Source organism: Epinephelus lanceolatus, chromosome 11 (assembly GCF_041903045.1).
Source record: "Epinephelus lanceolatus isolate andai-2023 chromosome 11, ASM4190304v1, whole genome shotgun sequence".
Lineage (NCBI taxonomy): Eukaryota > Metazoa > Chordata > Actinopteri > Perciformes > Serranidae > Epinephelus > Epinephelus lanceolatus.
This window is the reverse complement of record NC_135744.1, coordinates 33,538,630-33,556,611: the sequence shown is the minus strand read 5'-3', so window position 1 is coordinate 33,556,611 and position 17,982 is coordinate 33,538,630. Positions and strand designations below refer to the sequence as shown.

Here is a 17,982-nt window from a genome sequence, read left to right as displayed (position 1 = left end):
TATAATTCCTATCTGTGTTATGATTCTTGTTTGTAGGTGAAGATGGAAGAGGATGCCATAGCTGCATCCCACCTCTTGATTTGTGTTGACAATTTTCTCTGGTGTCATCCCTCCTCTCTTTGCACTGGTATTGATACCACAGTAAGCCATGAAATCATGAAATGGGTGCAGGCGAGGAGAAATCTGCTGGCCCACATAAATAAAACCTCATAGACAGCAAAGATTACAGCACAGAAAACATGGGGGGAAGCCTATTTTAAAGATGACAAATGGATAAACTCTAAAACTGTAAGAATGGCCCATATCTTCAGAAACCCCTAGGTGCTCTTCAGATGTTAACAGCTCTTGTCATGTTACATTGCCCTTCGAAAGGTCACACACAGCAAATTGCCCTTGCATTGGTACGAAAATGGCCAAACGGGCTTTGCTAGACTGACAAAGCAGGCAGCCACCACCCTCGGGTCATCTTGCCTTTAATGTGACGCAGCAGTGGAGAGTTCTGCTGACTCTTAGGGATGCACGATGTGTAGGATGCTGAGTGACAGGCAGACCCTCCTGCTGCATTGGCTCTGCAGAGGCTCCAATGTGGGAGATCTTCCTTCTTTCCTGTGAGTCATATACATCCATCCACGCAAGGGCATCTGACTTGAAGAGAGGAAATGTGGCTAATGAAATCCCCCAGGTTATTGTACAACACACAATTGGATGTACAATTCCACAGACACGTACTTTAGTATGTGGTGGGCTCTATATTCTGTGCCTTTTTATGTTCCTTTTTGTGGCCAAAGTGAGCCTAACCTCAGACTATTTTGAATACTCTATTTCCATTTTTTCCCTTTATGTATGGGACAAGCTTATATCATATTGTGGAGGATTTCATTATACAGTCATCTACTCTAGGCACACTCATGCACTTGTTTACATTACGTAGCCTACACTGCTACATGTAGCTACATGCTAACATCAGGGAAACACATAATCTTGGTTGCCGAAGTTACTATCTTCCAGATTTCAGAACATATTCCTGCTGGAACATGCCTGATTGTGTTTAGAGGCTTTTATTGGTGATTTTAAAGGGAGAAAGTGCCGCTATAAAAAGTCGTTATCTGGCTGCAAGTACACTGCTACATGTAGCTACATGCTAACATCAGGGAAACATGTAATCTTTGTTGCTGATGTTTCTAATTTCTCCCTAATTTAGGATCATATTCCTACTGGAAGATGTTTAGTTGTGGTTAGAAGCTTATATTTATGTTTTCTCATCATAAAATGTGCCTGTTCTTCATCCAAAAACGTTGACCAATCAGAGCAGCCTGGGCTTTTTTAGGAAAGGGGCCTAAGACAGGCACTAAAACAGAGTGTTCCAGCAGAGACAGTTTGAGGAACATAATGTGTTTTTTGACCATTAAAGCATGTAAACGTGTTCAAGTAGAAACCCAAAATACAAGTTTGAACCTGTAAATAAGCATGATATGTCCCCTTTAAATATCATAACAAGTTAGGGAGCAACTCTGCAGTCCCCCAGTCCTGCAGAGCTTTTACCTCGTTTGGCGTATCGCCATGGTAGCTCCCAAAATTTACTGTCACCAACTCCATTTCCAGCAGCAGCAGACAGCTTTTTCCAATAAAAGTGTTCTGACTGCTTTGTTTTACTCTCAGCACTCATGCAGGGTTATTTCTTTGCTGCAGTAGGCAAGTTTTTCAGAAAAATACTCTAAAAAGCCACTGCACACAACTTGCCTGGCACCAGACGGCAAGCAGACCTGGTTAGCGACCAGCTTGTGAACAAAGAAGCGCGAATGTTAGACTTATTTTCATCATGTGGACAGAAACACAAAGAAGAGCTAATGTTACTCAGTGTCTGTTGGATGTAAAACTAATTACCCATTTTTTGCAAATGTATTTGGGAAACATCATTTAGGGACATCCCAATCAAGTTTTTTACCCCCGATCCGAATCATTAAATATTGATTATCTACAGAAACCAAGTCCTGATCAGGTAATTATATTTTCCTACATAACACACAGTGCACACTTCATTACTGTAATCAAACCAGTGTATATGCTTGACAATTGAATACCTCTGCAAGGCACTAAGAAAAAAAAACCTGCATCCAAGCTGTTCCTCCATACTTCATTTTTATTTATTTTTTAAAACAGTAAAGTATAAAATAGCAAGTCCGTGTTTTAATCTTTTTGGCCTTGTTGCTGTCTTGATGGAATTTTTCTATCCCTTGAAAAGAGTATTCTCTAATCTTTGTTGCTTTGATGCAGCATTTGCCTGAGTTACCTGAATGAACTGTTTTTTATTTAATGTTTATTTTTGCCATCTGTGCATCTTTTGCGATTACATGTATAAATTACTTTTACTGGCTTATTTCTCGCGGGGCTTTTGTTGCGCCTGCAGTGGTGTGGTGAGTGCGGTTGTCTCTGACTCTCCAGTGGTCAGCGTCAGTGATGAAACACCATGCGCTCATAGATGACAGCAAAACACCAGAGACTCTCACACTGAGCAGAAATGACACAAGTGCTTATAACACTGGTAAAAATCATTAAAAATAAACAGCCTCATATTTTGCAGTGGGCAGGGTGCAGCCCCTGCTCATACACACAATGTATGACAATTTACACCCAGGCCACACTGCCTGTGTGAGCAACACGTGACAGCTACCTTGCTGAACTGCTGTGCTCAAACATGTGTGTAGTTCACAAACACAGTGTTGCAGCTGTGGTGCTGCTGCAGAGCTGCCTGCTGCCATAACTACTGTCTTTCCACAGTTAAAAGTTGATACTCAAAACTCATTTCTGGAGCTTTGCAAGCCACTGCACTATTAACAACATGGTCCTGCAAATATTTCACAATAAAAAGCCTTTTGTTAACAAATATTTAATTTATTTATTTTTTTAATTTAATATACTTTATTAATCCCTGAGGGGAAATTAATTTTTTTTTCACTCTGTTTGTCAATTACACACAGGTCCGAACACACACATGCACAGACTGGACCTATACATGCACTAAGTGGAGAGATGTCAGAGTGGGCTGCCCATGACAGGCGCTCCGAGCAGCTGGGGGGTTCGGTGCCTTGCTCAGGGGCACCTCGGCAGTGCCCAGGAGGTGAACTGGCACCTCTCCAGCTACCAGTCCACACTCCATATTTTGGTCTGGATAGGGACTTGAACAGGCGACTGAGCTACTGCCGCCCCAAATACAGAGATTCTGACCACAGAAATGTGGTCAGAGGGCTTTTATTTTGAAACAGAAACAGAAGTGTTGAGTTAAAATCATGTCTAGTACTGATATAGACTTTGAAACTAGTTAAAGGTGTTACTATGTCAATTTGATTATTAGAAGACCATTTTCACTATCTATTTTTGCTGAAACCATGTGCTTCACGCAAAAAAAAAAAAATAGTGATGTTTCGCAGCCAAGTACCAGCTGCGTCGGGTTTGAGCAGCACTGCTCACACTGGCAGTGTGGCTGCTCCGATAAACAAGGGTACCAAATAAAGATTCAAGGGGTTCCTGGGTGCACATGCATTGCTCACGCAGGCAGTCTGGCTGCTGCCTTAGTGTTTTCTTGGTTGGCTACAGCTTCATACCTTTCCCACAAGCTGTCATCACTATAAAATAAAACCCAGCATTAGTAGATGCCTCACAGCTGTCTAGACTGCACCATACAGTCTTGCTTGTCAAAAGTAAAAAGCAATGAAGACAAACTTTGAGTCATTTATCCAGCAAGCGATGCTCCTTCAGGAGATGCCATCCATCAAATTCTCCTCCCAAGGACCACTGAGATTTGGGTGCTCTTTCAGTACAACCACTATTTACCTCTCTTCATTGCTTTATCCAACCATTCCACATCCCACATCCTATGCCAATATTTCATCACAAGAAAGGGCTCTGTCAGTCTTCTCCGCCTCTATGTGATCATCAATTCTACCTTTATCCTTGTTTTTCTTCCTACTTCTGGTGTCACTTTACACTGAGCCACTCGATTCCTCATTCACAAAGGCAGAAAAAGACCCCGGGGCAGAAAAAGGTTATCATGAAAAAATGATTGTCATCATATGTCTTTTCTTGACATAGACTGAAAGTGTTTTTTTTATGCCCAAATGAATCTATTTATCAGAACCATTCTGCTAAAGCTACTCTTATACTGTTAAACATCCATTTCAGATGCTGTGTGCCAGCAGATTTGAGAAGTGACTGTGTAATTAAGGTGGTCCTGTGCATCAAGGAGTGTCTGTTGTTTGCACTAAATCATTAAAAAGTCACCATAATTCTGTCTGTTTTCTATACCTGTCCTCTGTGTGTTTGTGTTAATACAGTGATCTGCAGAATGGGCACTAAGTTATACCCCACAAGCTATTTTCAATTCATGAATCTGTCATTTATCTGTATAATTCCACTATAATAAAAACCCCTAATGCTTTACAGATTGGCACACACAGCTATGTACATACAGGCATGCAGCTGCACAGAGACACAGGCCTAGATACAGTCACATGCACATTTTGAAACTCTTGCTCTTCTGTTGACACACACAGAAACACTCTTGAAGCTCTATGTGATAACTTGGCACAACAGTGACACCCTGGACAGAATTCGCAGCTGTCTGTTGGACATGCAGTGACATTAGATAATAAGTGTGTTGCTGGTGCTTAGGAGTCACTGTGGATCAGGAAACAGATGCTGAATGGTAACACTGGAATGGTGACAAACTGTGTAATCACTATAGACAATGAAACACTTGTAGTGCTTGTAGTATAGTACTGTCCAGTACACAATGCAGTAGATTAAATAGCCAGTTTTCTTCTTCTTTATACCTCCAAGTATACATTCTGATTTTACGAAGTACTCAGGTGCCGTGCTGTAGATAGGGTTGGGTATTGGTACTCAGTACCCTCATGGTATCGACCTAAATTACTCAGCAAACTTTCTGTTGCTGCTGTCGCTGAGCCTATTCTCCCAGCATACAATCAGTTCAACACGGCAGCAGCGGCTAACACCCGACGCAGAGCTGTTAAACACTCCCAACAAACTCACACCGACACCAAAATGGCTTGGCTCTTTCATTAAACCCCTAATTAACTAATCTTCACACTCATATCTCCCAACAATTAGCCCTGTCACTGCGTGGATGCTGCCGGGCGACTCTCACAGCCACCCCTGGCACCGACCTCACACTCCTGCAGCTGCAGCTACAACCCATGCAGTCTGTGATGTGGTGAAGTTGAGCGTGTTATATTTGATGGAGTTGGCAGTTCAGCATGCCAGGATGCCACCAAAATGTTTGAAAGTCAAAAGTGTGGCTGTAATTTGTGCCACTCCATTAACATTATGGGAACTGACTGAAATACCATTGGTACTGGTATCACTTCAAGGGTACTGGTATTGATACTTGTATTTAATGTTTTTAGACGATACCCAGTGCAACGTTGAGAGAGTCATAGGTCAGGGGAATCAGTCCTCGTTCTGTGCAAAATCCTCAGCTCTCACCCAGCTGGGGTGCTTCTGCCAGTTCCCAGAGATAGTTCATTTTGGCCATCAGATCAGGAATATTCATATATAAATATTAGATGAAGTATGCTTAACTTTTTTTAACTCCTTACCTGCAAACTCTTATCTGCATTTCTCAGCAAACACATACATCTTGACAAAGAAAAGTTTGCCATTCCATTTGAACCCTTTTTAAAAAAGGGCTTAAAATCTGCTTTTGAACTGAGAGAAATAAAGAAAGTGTAGGTCCAAAGTAGAAAGCTGTAATATTCAAGGACACCATCATGAACCTTGAGGAAATTACTTAGTTGAATCTCAAGAGCAAGTGAGGGTTAAGATCCTGCAGACTTCTTCGTAATGAGTGTTAAGTGAAGTTCCATAACAGATATCAGTTGTGAGGTTTTTATGGTGCGTTCGTTTTGTGCTCGGAGGTCGGAAATTCCCAGTTCCCAGTCGGAAGTTTAAACTCGAGCGCACCCTGAGATCGGATTTCCAACTCAGAAACTCAGAGCAACCACATCAACCCCGACTTACGAATTGAAGATGGCTGCCGGTCACATACATAGTGAGTAAACACTCTGCTAAAGTACTGTTTATAGCAATTTTATCTTATTTGTTTTACAGTAGGTCAGCCTCATCTGCGGCGTTCATCAGTTGGAGTGCATGATGGTTTTGAAGCTGTCTATACTCCGAAAGTGCAAGGGCAACAAAGGCTTTCTTGCGGGTGTCCCTTTTTTTCCCCCGACTTGGTCACCGTCGTCAACTAGAATGCAAAAACTGTTGTCAGCCCGAAGGTGACGTCATTCCCACTTCCGACCTCCGAGTACAAAACTAACGCAGCATAAGTCTAAAACAGTTCCTCTGTCACAAGATATGAGGGAAACCTTTATACTGTAGTTCTAGTTATACCCACCATATTCTAAGAGCATCCTGCATTTGTCAAAAATATCTTTACTTCAGTATATGAAACCATGTGTTTGAAACGATACAACCGCTGTTAATTATGCATTCGATAGATTCAGAAGCACCACAGCTATAAAAAACAGATATACAGTCAGATTTTCAACCCAAGGCTGAACAGATGAAATATTAAAGAAGAAAATGAATTAGTCCTCAACCTGTGGCTATAAGGCATTCTGTCCAGCTAGGAACCCATCGCATGACTGCAGGTTGTACTGGCTTTTAATCTATTAAATGTATATTATGGGGGGTGATGTGTCTTCCTCAAGCTCAGGTCCTCTACCAGAGGGAGTTTGAGGGTTCTGTGCAGTATCTAAGCTGTTTCTAGGACTGCACTCGTCTGGACAGAGACCTCAGATGTTGTACCTGGAATCTGCTGGAGCCACTCTCCCAGTTTGGAGGTCACAGCCCAGAGTGCTTCAATTACCACTGGCACCACTGTTGCCTTTACTCCCCACATCTTTTGTAGCCCCTCTTACAGCCCTTCGTATTTTTCGAGCTTCTCATGTTCCTTCTTCCTGAAGTTGCTGTCCTGATTTCTACATCACCAGTGTATACATATATATACTGAGTCAGAAGCCAGTTTGAAGAGATTTACACACAGTCATACTCTCACAACCTTTTAATCCCTTTCGCTCCTGTGAGTCTACAGCACACATGCGCACATACACACACTTGTCACCTGTGCCCCCCCCCCCCCCCCCCCCCGGAGAAACACGGGAAACGTTCACATGAAGTCATACATGTGATTCTATAAATAGCGTTTATCCCACAGCTATGTTCTCACACATCATATGGCTTCAACAGCCTGCAAATCACATGGCCTCAAACACAATTCAGAACCGACCTGATGGAATGTGAGCGTGCAATCGACCACTAGAAGGCTGTGCTACCTCTCAGCTGGAGTCATGGCTGCTTTGTAGGTGAAATTTCATTCAGGTTAAGAGGTTGTCATGTGCATAAAAGCTTAAGCATCATTATTTAAATAGCTGTTTTTACTGACTTGTTAAATTAAAATTTGTATGTTAATTGCAGCACTACGTGTCTGCCAAAGGCTAATCAGCTGGGAGCGAGGCAGGGGAAGAGAGGATGAGGTGGCAGCACAGTGACAACAATAAGTGTGTGTGTGTGTGTGTGTTTGTGTAACACGGCGACAGAAAGGGGGATATGTGTGTGGGGTGGAAACAGAAAATAAGAGAGAGGGCACTGCAGTGGCATGTGTGGCCAGCTCTCTATCTCTGTGACATTTATTTGAAAGTTGCTTCACTGGTGCTGAGTGTGTGTGGCGTGAAATTGTGGTAGCACTTACGGCAAACTCAATCTGTGACAACTCAACTCCCTCCATCTTCTCCTATAAAGTAGTGACGGTGAAGTGATTGGGAGGATGTCAGAGTCACAAGGTAGAGGCCCTCAAACTCATTTCCTCTTATATGAACATACTTAAGGATGCAAAAAACATTCCCTCTGCCACATACATGCAAACACACACTCCCTCAAACACTTGTACCGAGGCATTCTGCTGTTTACAAACAGGTGCTGGAACAATATGGGTGTGCATAAATATAGCAGTGTGGTTTCCTCTCCTCGTGCAGAATCATTTGCATTTTTAAAGACACACTTAAAGTCAACTGACTACTCGCCAAAATAACTCAAGATAGTCGCAGCTCAGAGAAAATCTCCTGTTTTTGTTTTTAGACCATTGACAAGTAAAATTTCATTCAGTCTGCTGTTGCTCTATTTCAGCCAAATTAAAGCAGCCTGTTTTTTGGATGGTCTCTGGTGACACTATTAGGTTTCATTGATGCACACTGAGGCTGCTCCTGTGAAACTTTGTTGCTGTAGTGACGCCTACTGGATAAAAATGGGTACTTCATCCTCACTCTGATCTCTCTGTCTCCCTGTGCAATCACTGTATTGTAAAGCTTTCTGTAAAGCGTGTTTAAGTTTCTGACACATTGCTGTTAGTGTTTGAGCTGAAATCACTGTCTTTTTTTAAAGAGAAGGTTATAATGATTATAGCCCTCTTATTGAACAGCTGACTTTGAAAAAAGCTGAGTAAGCGAACTCCCCATAAAGGATGTGACTGGATCTGACCCTGAGCCTTCTGCGACAAGCTTTGGGTGGCTAAATGAACTGAGACTGTGACCCCCGCTTAACTTCCATCTCATGTGTCTTCAAACTTCTGAATCCTTCTCCAGCTCCCCTGTTTTTCTCCTTTGCAGTCAGTAGAGACCGTGAAGTTACGGTGTATTTGTTGGATTCATTGCACCAATAGAAAATGCCACTATGTCTCTCACACATTGTTTGTCTTTGCATGTATTTGCAGCATTCATTGTAGTAGTTTTGTCACTGATTTCTGTTGACACTATTTGACTATTTGGCCTTCTTTTTGAAACAATAATTCAATTTTTTACCAACTTTAGGCTTGGGCAGTATCAAGGTATTACAGTATACCAGGCTATCTAAAAACCCTGTCGTTATGATATTCAGTTGGCTGTGGATCAAGAGGGCAGATCCATGGTGTAACGTGCTGCGAGGACTGGTTGCCCGGGTGAGGGTGTCTGATAATCAAAGACCCAAAACACCCTATGACCCTGGATGTGTCCAAGTTGCACCATCTAGGTGTTTCAAACAACTAAATACCATCATAAATGCAGACACTCCTCTTCCTAATCAACTGAAACGGAGATGCTGTATTGAGACGATGTGTTGTAGTGCACACTCACGCCACCAGAGGCCAGTCTTCACTGGTGGAACAAGCAGCTGAGCTGAGAAAGATAGCGACTGTGAGTGATAGGGATAGTGTCACAGGAGTAGTAAAAAAGAAAAATGCCTCTGCCCCTGTATGGGAGTATTGCCAGATATAACTTTATCTTACGATGACTTCCTTCAGCTACAAAAGCAGTTTATTAGCCACATGATAATGTTCGCACAGCACATCTCTGTTCAGCCCACAGATGTGTGTAGGTCCTCCAGCAAGAGAGCGTGCTTATTTCCTATCTATTCATAGTTTATGGCTTTAAGTATTTAAACACAGCAAGACTTGTCTTAGTAGGCTATTTGTGTATTAGAACACAGCACTGTAGGCGAGACAATGTCCTCAGCGTCTTGTGTATTTCTCCCCATTACTGACACCACAAACAGTGTGGTTATGAATGATAAGACAGTCTTAACCACTTTACTACAGCCACTAAATGTTTTATGTGAGGACATTCATTCAAAACCAATCAAACATAGAAATCATCATCAGTCTCTGAGCGTCCTCACCAAGTGCATTAACGATTAGTTGAGAGGCCTTGGCTGTTTCAGAACAGCGAGCATCAAATCTGTATCAAGGGCTTTTTCATGGCGTCAAAGCAAAATTGTAAGTGATATAAATGTCTGTTTACCAGTGCTGCCAGAAGCTTCTTTTAGGTTTGATTTTACAAAAGCTGAGCTATAAATTTAAGCATGACCATGACTGAGAAGCATTTAATACACTGTTAAAGTGTAGATCCCTCTTGTTTATAAGCCTCATTAGTGTGTCTGTCAATGTTCTCTGTGTTGACGCTGTTGAATAAATCATTTAGAACACTTCTGAAGTGACTTCTCATAAACAAACCGAAAGATGGGCTTTTTTTAGACTAAGCATCAGTCTGGTAAATCATCTCCTCTCTTTATGTGTGTGTATTTTAACTATATTTGTGCTCCAATCAAAGCCATATTCTGCCTCAATCTTAATATTTCTCATTGTACAATTATTCTATAAACAGACACCATCTTTAGATGTGCGGTTTAGACCAAACGTGCAGTATAGGCCTGTCTCTATAATTACATTATCGTATTATCACGGTCAGAAATAAAGATTGAGCTCATACAATATTGACCTTGAGTTAACATGTGTGTTTGTTTACATAAGAGTATCACCAATATTTCAGCCAGCACGGTGCTTGAATAAACAGTTGGGTGTTCTCAAACATTGCAAGACTTGGACGCAGCGCCACAGCTTTTTTTCACAACTCCTGAACCCAATTTAAATAAATAAAAATAAGAAATAAAACTATGCTGAGTTTTATCCATTTAGATTTTTTCCCATTCCTATTCCAATGTCTGAATACTCCTAAGAATTAGCTGTTTTTGCTCATTGAAAGGGTGTTCTTATATTATGCTATTTTACTGTCATTGTATCATTGTCATAAGATAGTCTGAAGATGGCAATAATGTCGTTTATTGCATTATTTCCGGGACAATATATCGTCCAACAAAAGCAGTTATCATGACAGGCCTAATTATATTTAACGCTACAGACTTGAATTAAACAGCATCCATTTTAGAAGGGTGAGCACATTTTGACATGCATGCTGCAAACCGTGAAGTCTGCAAAAATGGAGAATTGATACAGAATTGAGCCTTGCATATCCCCGTTGACTGCTATCGACTTTTGACAAACATGTATTGGTTTAAACTCACTAATTCCAGCATGCATGAACAAATCAATTATTCTCGGAGTGATGCATGTTTCAGTAAAGGCGTCTATGATGTTTGCTGCTCATGTGCGCTAATCCATAATTCTAGTCGACTGCACCTGCTTTTAAAGATGCAGACTGTGGAGTTGGCTAATGCTAAATTACAGTGAAGTAAATATGTAACACATGACATAAGACTGAAATGCAAAACATCAAAATGATACAACAAACGCTAATGATGTGTTCTGAAAAAGAGCGAAGACATTATATCAGATCATTAATCGAGACTGTGCAGTGAAATACACATTTATATTTCTCACATATGCAGAACTGTTAAGCTAATGCATCTGCACAATGATGGTATTACACGTGATGGTTCTTTCTTGCAGTAGGGGCTTGGGTCGGGAACCGGAGGGTCACCTGTTCAAGTCCCCCTATGGACCAAGTATGGAGCATGGACTGGTAGCTGGAGAGGTGCCAGTTCGCCTCCTGGGCACTGCCGAGGTACCCTTTAGCAGGGTACTGAACCATAACAGCTGGGGGTGCCTGTCCAAGTCAGCCCCCTCACTCTGACACCTCTACATTTAATGCACACATAGGTCCTGTTTGTGCATGTGTGTGTATTTTGGGTCTGTGTGTATGACAACAGAGTGAAAAAATTAGATTACATATCTTCTTCTTCTTCTTCTTCTTCTTCTTCTTCCTCTTCCTCTTCCTGTTGGTGGTGAGCTGAACTCTATTTGTCTATTTGTGTAGTCGAGATGTTACAAGGGTATGTCGATGTGTGTTTGAAAGAGATGAGGAGAGTCCGGCTTGACTATCACTCCTGAGGAATGCCTCCTACAGCACATTTTTCTAAAAAAAAAAAAAAACTATGGTGGCTTAACAGAGAGAGTCCTGCAACAAAGATGGTCGGTGTGATCCCACAATGATCAGTACATTTTAGGAGTATCTTCCTGATTCAGAGTTGCAGCCCCATCTCAGGGATTCTTCCCCGGCTCCCCTGAAGGCTGCTTATATGTTACATTTATTATACATGATCAGAATTTCACAGAGCAACACACCAAAAGTGACCCTTCAATTACTTTTGCATTATCATGGGTGTCATATGTTACGGGGGAGGAATCAACACAGAAAATACGGAATACAAAAGCTCTCCATGGGGCGTCAGTGGCTTAGTGGCTAGGGCAGGCGCCCCATGTACAAGGCTGTTGCCACAGCGGCCCGGGTTCGACTCCAGCCTGTGGCCCTTTGCTGCATGTCATTTGCTCTCTCTACCTTCCCCCTTCAATTCAAGCCCCTATCAATTAAAGGCCAAAAAAATGCCCCCCAAAAAAGCTCTCCAGATGGGTCAGAAAAGTACAAAATAGGCTCTTCAATGCAAAGTAGATAGATATTTTTGATACGCTCAATCTATTCTAAAAGGCAGGTGCTTCCCTGGGCAGTATCAAGAGCCTCATGCTGATGTTCTGCTCATATACCTGCAAATACTCTGCACTGCACCACTGGCCATGAGACTAAACAATTGTGGGATGCTACACTATTTATATATACCTATTAAACACATAAACATCTGCAGGTAGCCTACTAATGTCCTGTCCTATCTGAGGCTGAATAGTAGGTGAATAGAAATCACATGTGAATGCAACCAACAACCAGGTGGAAACTCACAATACATAGAACCCTATGCACAACTATGTAAATATATCTATATATATGTGTGTGTATTTATTTTTGTGTTCCTTTGCCTCATAGTGCCTGCATGTGAGCATGAATAGAGCACATTAAAAATTGATTTTCCCTTTTCTAATATGAACAGCTCTCTATCACAGTTTAAAGTCTTTCATTAGCTAATCACTTTATTTTTCTGTCTGTTATCAGCCTGAAAACTCAAATCACTTTTTCTTGCATTGCACTTCACACAATCACTGAGGGTTGTCAAAGATGTAGTTTGCCCTGTGATGCTATATCACAAACAGCCACAAGAGGAGGTAGGAGACAAGCACATGACTCGCAGACAGAGACGGGCTCAGTCACATGTTGTCTTCAAGTAACATACAAAACCACTAAGAGGCCCAATCACTGTCAGACGACCAGCAACTAACAATGACAAAAACAGATCCCCACAGCAACAGCCATCAAGACGAGAAGACAAGAGCATTTACTGAGTTCCCCCACCACTGAAACACAACACCCCTTCAGTAAGTAGCACAAACTCGATGTTTCACAAGAGACTCAGAGCCACCGCTGCCAATCTGCACTTCATTAGGCTGATTGCTTGCCTGTGTAAGCCACTCGCTTTGCCTGCCAGTTCCCCCTGCCTTGTTGTGATTAAAGGGGAACCTCGTAAATGCGCTGCTGCCTATAAACAATTTCCTCATTACATCAAAGTCACACGGAAGTTGTAAGCTGCTCCTGTAATTGCAACAAAGCACAGGCACCTTTTAGCAGCCACCAAACTCACCCTGCGGCTCTGTTAAAACGGCCACTAAACTGGGGAAGTCTGGTGGAATCTGGCTGATTCAAACCTCAGTCAACAGAGGTCATTAATATTAGATTTAATGAGGCAGGAAGAACATGATGCTGATGAGGAGAAGAGCAGCAGCAAATGAGTTGTTACTGTTTAAGTAAGATAATATTAAATACATATAATTTTCCCGATCGACGCCTCTGCCACAAGCAAATTAAAAAAAAAAAAAGTTCTGGATTTTTTCCAGCTGAAATAAAATGATTTGGCAGAAGGTGAAATTACAGACAATAGTTTCAGGTTGTTAATCCCTAAGTACCATCCTCCTATTATGTAGATAAGTGCTGTTGTGCATTCTCACGCTACTGTTATGAAACTTGAATAACTCTGTGATGGTCATAAATACAGCTAATGATTACCAGAGAGACAACAAACAAAACATCATTATAAAAGTGTATCTACGCCTAACAAAAAAAAAAAAAGAAGTTTGACCAGAGTGATTAAAGGCAGCCCAGTTATAACGGGAACTATCTGTGAAGTGGCTTAATTTATGGGTAGCATTTATGGTTTGTCAATTATTGTCCTGAACTGACCACTGTCTGAAGCACAGATGGGAAACACACACACACACACACACACACACACACAGAAGCTGTATCTGCAAAAAATGCATAACACAGCTGGTTTCACTGGTTAACCACTAAAAAAATGTTCTTTTTTTAAATGTCTTAAGTAAACGTAGCTGCACATGTTTACATATTGCTCATTTTATTTTCTACACATAAAATTAAATGTCATTTATTTAAAAGAAACAGTCCGAAAAGCTTTAATTGATTTGTTCATTCGACTGATAAAACATCGGTGGACAAAAAAAAAATATATAAACTGCATAGCACAATATAAGCCCTTTCAAAGGGACGTTCAGGAAGAACAATATAAATACACTTTTGGTCAGAACTTTTGTACCATATTCTCACATAAATAGATAACATGAGGCATTCATACATTTCCAGGAAATTTATATGTCAGAGAGAATAAATATGTCTTTGCTTTATAGTTGTGTGGTGAGGAAATGGAGTGATGAACATGTTTATCTTTATTGCTAGAGAGATAAAAGATGAAAAGAAGTCTGAACAGAAAACCGTCTTGTGTTGAAGAGCACACAAACCTGACTTTGTCTTTTTGGAAATGAAAAGGAGAGCAGTTCGTGGAAGTAATGAATGCTTCACTGATATGTTTTATTTGGCCTGAGTTGCTGTAACACTCGTCATCCACACAAGCGTACAAAGTGTCTCGTCTTTAAGGCCCTTTCCAACACAAGGCACTGTACTGAATGAAGAGAAAGGCTTAAGTGAAAAGTTTAACTGTATTATTGTGCCCAGTGCAAGTCTTCGCCCAGCTCAATTATTGCAAAAGTAAACATGTGAAGAGTATAAACAGCTGGACAGTAACGCCCCTCCTCATATAGATAGGTCATGTAAACAAGCAGTCCAAAGGGGCAAGAAGACATTTAAGGTTTTTTTTTTATCCTTGCTGTTGGAAAAAATAGATTCTTATTTGACTTGAAGAGCTTGGGAAGTTGATTCAAACACTCCTTGTGCAGTTGATATATTATAAACATTGATTCTCTAAATGTCAGCCACACGTCCTCTGTGTCCATTTTTGGGAATCCTTTGGAACACGTCACCAAAGTCAGTGATATTTCCATGTTTATGATAAGTGGTACATGCTGTAGCCCAGAGGAGCAGCGTACAGTCCTAAAGGTGAGATGGGCAGTATGGGTCTGTGGTGGTGGTGATAGGCAGAGTACGACTGTCCGTACAGTGACATGGCGCCCAGCGACAGCGGTAACGTAAAGCCAGGGTGTAAACCTCCTGCGGCCGCAGCCGCCACCGCAGCCGTCTTGGCGTCTGCAGCCATTTTGAGTTTCTCCAGCTCGGCCTCCTGGAGCCTCTTGGCTTTTGCGCGGCGGTTCTGGAACCAGATCTTCACCTGGGTCTCCGTCAGGGTCAAAGAGGAGGAGAACTCGGCCCGCTCTGCGATGGACAGGTACTGCTTTTGTCTGAACTTCCTCTCCAGGGCCAGGAGCTGAGACGTGGTGAAGGGAGTGCGGGGCTTTCGGTTGGTCTTGTGTTTCCTCAGTGGACAGCCAGGACTGACGTGACCTATGAGAAGAGACAAAGATTTAAAAACTGAGAATAAGTTGAATTCAATTGACTTTTAGAAAAGTCCACTGATTTATTGTGGATTTTGAGTGTAGAACATACTGATCAGTTGGCTGTTCTTTAACAAAAATAGCTGAATTTATTAAACTTCAAGCTGAAATTTGGATATCAGGACACATTTTCATCTTTGAGGCCATACTTTCTGGGTATGCCACATATTTGGATGTGTCAAAGTACTTCCTCACACATTAACCCCAAATATACTGAGTGATTGAGAGTAGTTGCCTCACTTTGCACAGCTTCCAGCCTTTCTTTAAACACCGCTATCCAACATGAGAAATCTTTAAAGCACCTCTTGTAGAGAATCATTTACCAATAAACTGCAAAAAATGCTGAGAAAGGAAGTTCGTCCACTAGACTGCCAAATGTAGGCTATTTGTTCAAACTTTAAAGTAACTCAAAGTTTTGTCGGCTGCAGGATAACATTTAGCGAAAAAGAAACATAGAAAATCACAGAAGTTTGAGAGTGCTTCATCATGTAGGAGAAACTTACGCGGCGGCTGTGTGCCATACGCGCTGTTGGTGACCCATGGTGCGCACTCCTCTGACTCTGAAGCCTCGGATTTTACCGGCGATGCAGACAGAGCCTTTCGGCTTCCCCCGGGAGGACTACACGTCTCTCGGTACAGATACAGGGAGTTTAAACCTGCAGGAGACGCCACCACGGAGCCTCCCTCGGGTTTACAGCGGATGGACTCTCCGCCGCGGCCGCCCGTCTTCCTCCCGGACATGAGCGCCTCCACGCTGAAAGGATGATGATGCCGACGCACCACCGGAGATGTCTTCTCCTCCGCCGTCACATCTGCCAAGTCCGCACGGCTGCTGTCCTCCTCGGACGAGCTGCTCCCCGAGTCGTTAAATGTCTCCTGAGAAGCCATGTCTCCTCCGGGTCTCATTCAAAAAAATAAACAGGTGAACTCCGCGCGGAACAGTCAAAGGGCGGCCAGGTGAGACCCGCTCCGGCGAGCGCTGTGTTGTGGAGCTGTCAAGGAGTATGTGGGAGTAAGTAGACGCATGACGTTGACACGGCTCAACTTTGACCAATCAGTGCAGCCCGGAATGTTTATGGGTGCGCAGATGCTGCATTCAGGGACTGTGGGAGACTGCAAGTGTTTTGTTTTGTTTTGAGCAGTGCAGTGAAACAGACCTTAAAAAACATTATTTATTTTTTTGTATTATTATTATTGTTATTATGTGACCAATCCACTTCAGTGTCACTTCACGTTCTGAGAGGGATATGCTGAGTACTTAAAGGCAACACTTCACTTCCTATGCAGGTAAAAATAAAAATAAAAAAGAAAATTTAAATTCTATCTTCATTCAATTTATTTCCAGCTAGATCACCAGAGAAAAATATGGAAACTTTTACCATGAGTTTCACTTCTCCAAGCTTTTTTTTATCGTAACAGCTGTTCAGTTTTGTGTCATGAAAAATGTCCCCATGGGTGTAAAGTAAAGCCTTTGAAGTCTGTAGCTTCACCTTGTTCTGTGAAAATCAAGATTTCTTTCAAAACTTGAAATGATGCCACAGTTGGGCCTCATGCTGCCTCTTTGGTTTGATAAGTGAATTGAGGGAAATAAACCAGAAAAAACAATAGCAGTGCAACAGCATTATCACAAGCTAAGCTCCAGTAATGGATTAGCTCTAACGCTAACCTCATGAGACTGCGTGTGTAAACACGGGCCCCATGTGGATAATTATGGAGAATTATACCCGGGCTGAAACTCTGATCCCTTTTCTTCTTTATCTGTCTCTCTGATATGTTTGCTGTTCCCTTCAATGGGACTTTCCATTGTAACTCCCAGTGCCGTGTGCTGTGTCAGTGAGTCCGGCGTGTAAAGAAGGGAAAATTGCTTCTTTAAATTACAGATTTAGTTTTTAAAGTCCAGCTGGTGTCTGAGGCGCGATCTAGATGAGACATCCCCTGTAGCTGACTCATTCATCTTCTTGTCCTATGATTCATTTCGATTCTCCACGCACATTACACATGAAGTTGCTCATTGTGATCCTCATGAAGTAACTCTTTGTGATTTTCTTCCATGAGCAATTTCACGTTATGTCAGATGAAAGTGCCTGACTCCTCATGGAGAACTTTACACTTGTTCCGGCAGTTTATCTGAAGAAATGGCCCTTTGATGATGGCTGAAATATTTTAAGCTGAAAGGATGTTTCACTTATCTCAAGATTTTTTTTTCCCATGGTCACACTTGTTTAAGGACTTTCTTATCTGTCGCCTAATTGCTCATATTTAACACCCATGCCATTGCTAATTGGAACCGTTCTGCTGCTGAATTATGATTAATCGCTATTTGACATCACAAGGCCTGATCCACACTCTTAATCTGCCAATGTCTTAGTGGTAGAAGCAATGGGAGTGTAATG

The 17,982-nt window shown here is 41.9% G+C and overlaps 1 protein-coding gene across 1 annotated transcript; it reads right to left on the bottom strand.

The window, feature by feature from the left end:
- Positions 1 to 14,125: 14,125 nt before the first annotated feature.
- On the bottom strand, positions 14,126 to 16,614 carry msx2b (muscle segment homeobox 2b). Its single transcript, XM_033638115.2, has 2 exons — positions 16,093 to 16,614; positions 14,126 to 15,539 (listed from the first exon to the last, which is right to left on the bottom strand). Exons 1-2 carry the CDS (start codon positions 16,493 to 16,495, stop codon positions 15,085 to 15,087), a joined length of 858 nt encoding a protein of 285 aa, XP_033494006.1. The 5' UTR covers positions 16,496 to 16,614; the 3' UTR covers positions 14,126 to 15,084.
- Between the last annotated feature and the right edge of the window lie 1,368 nt (positions 16,615 to 17,982).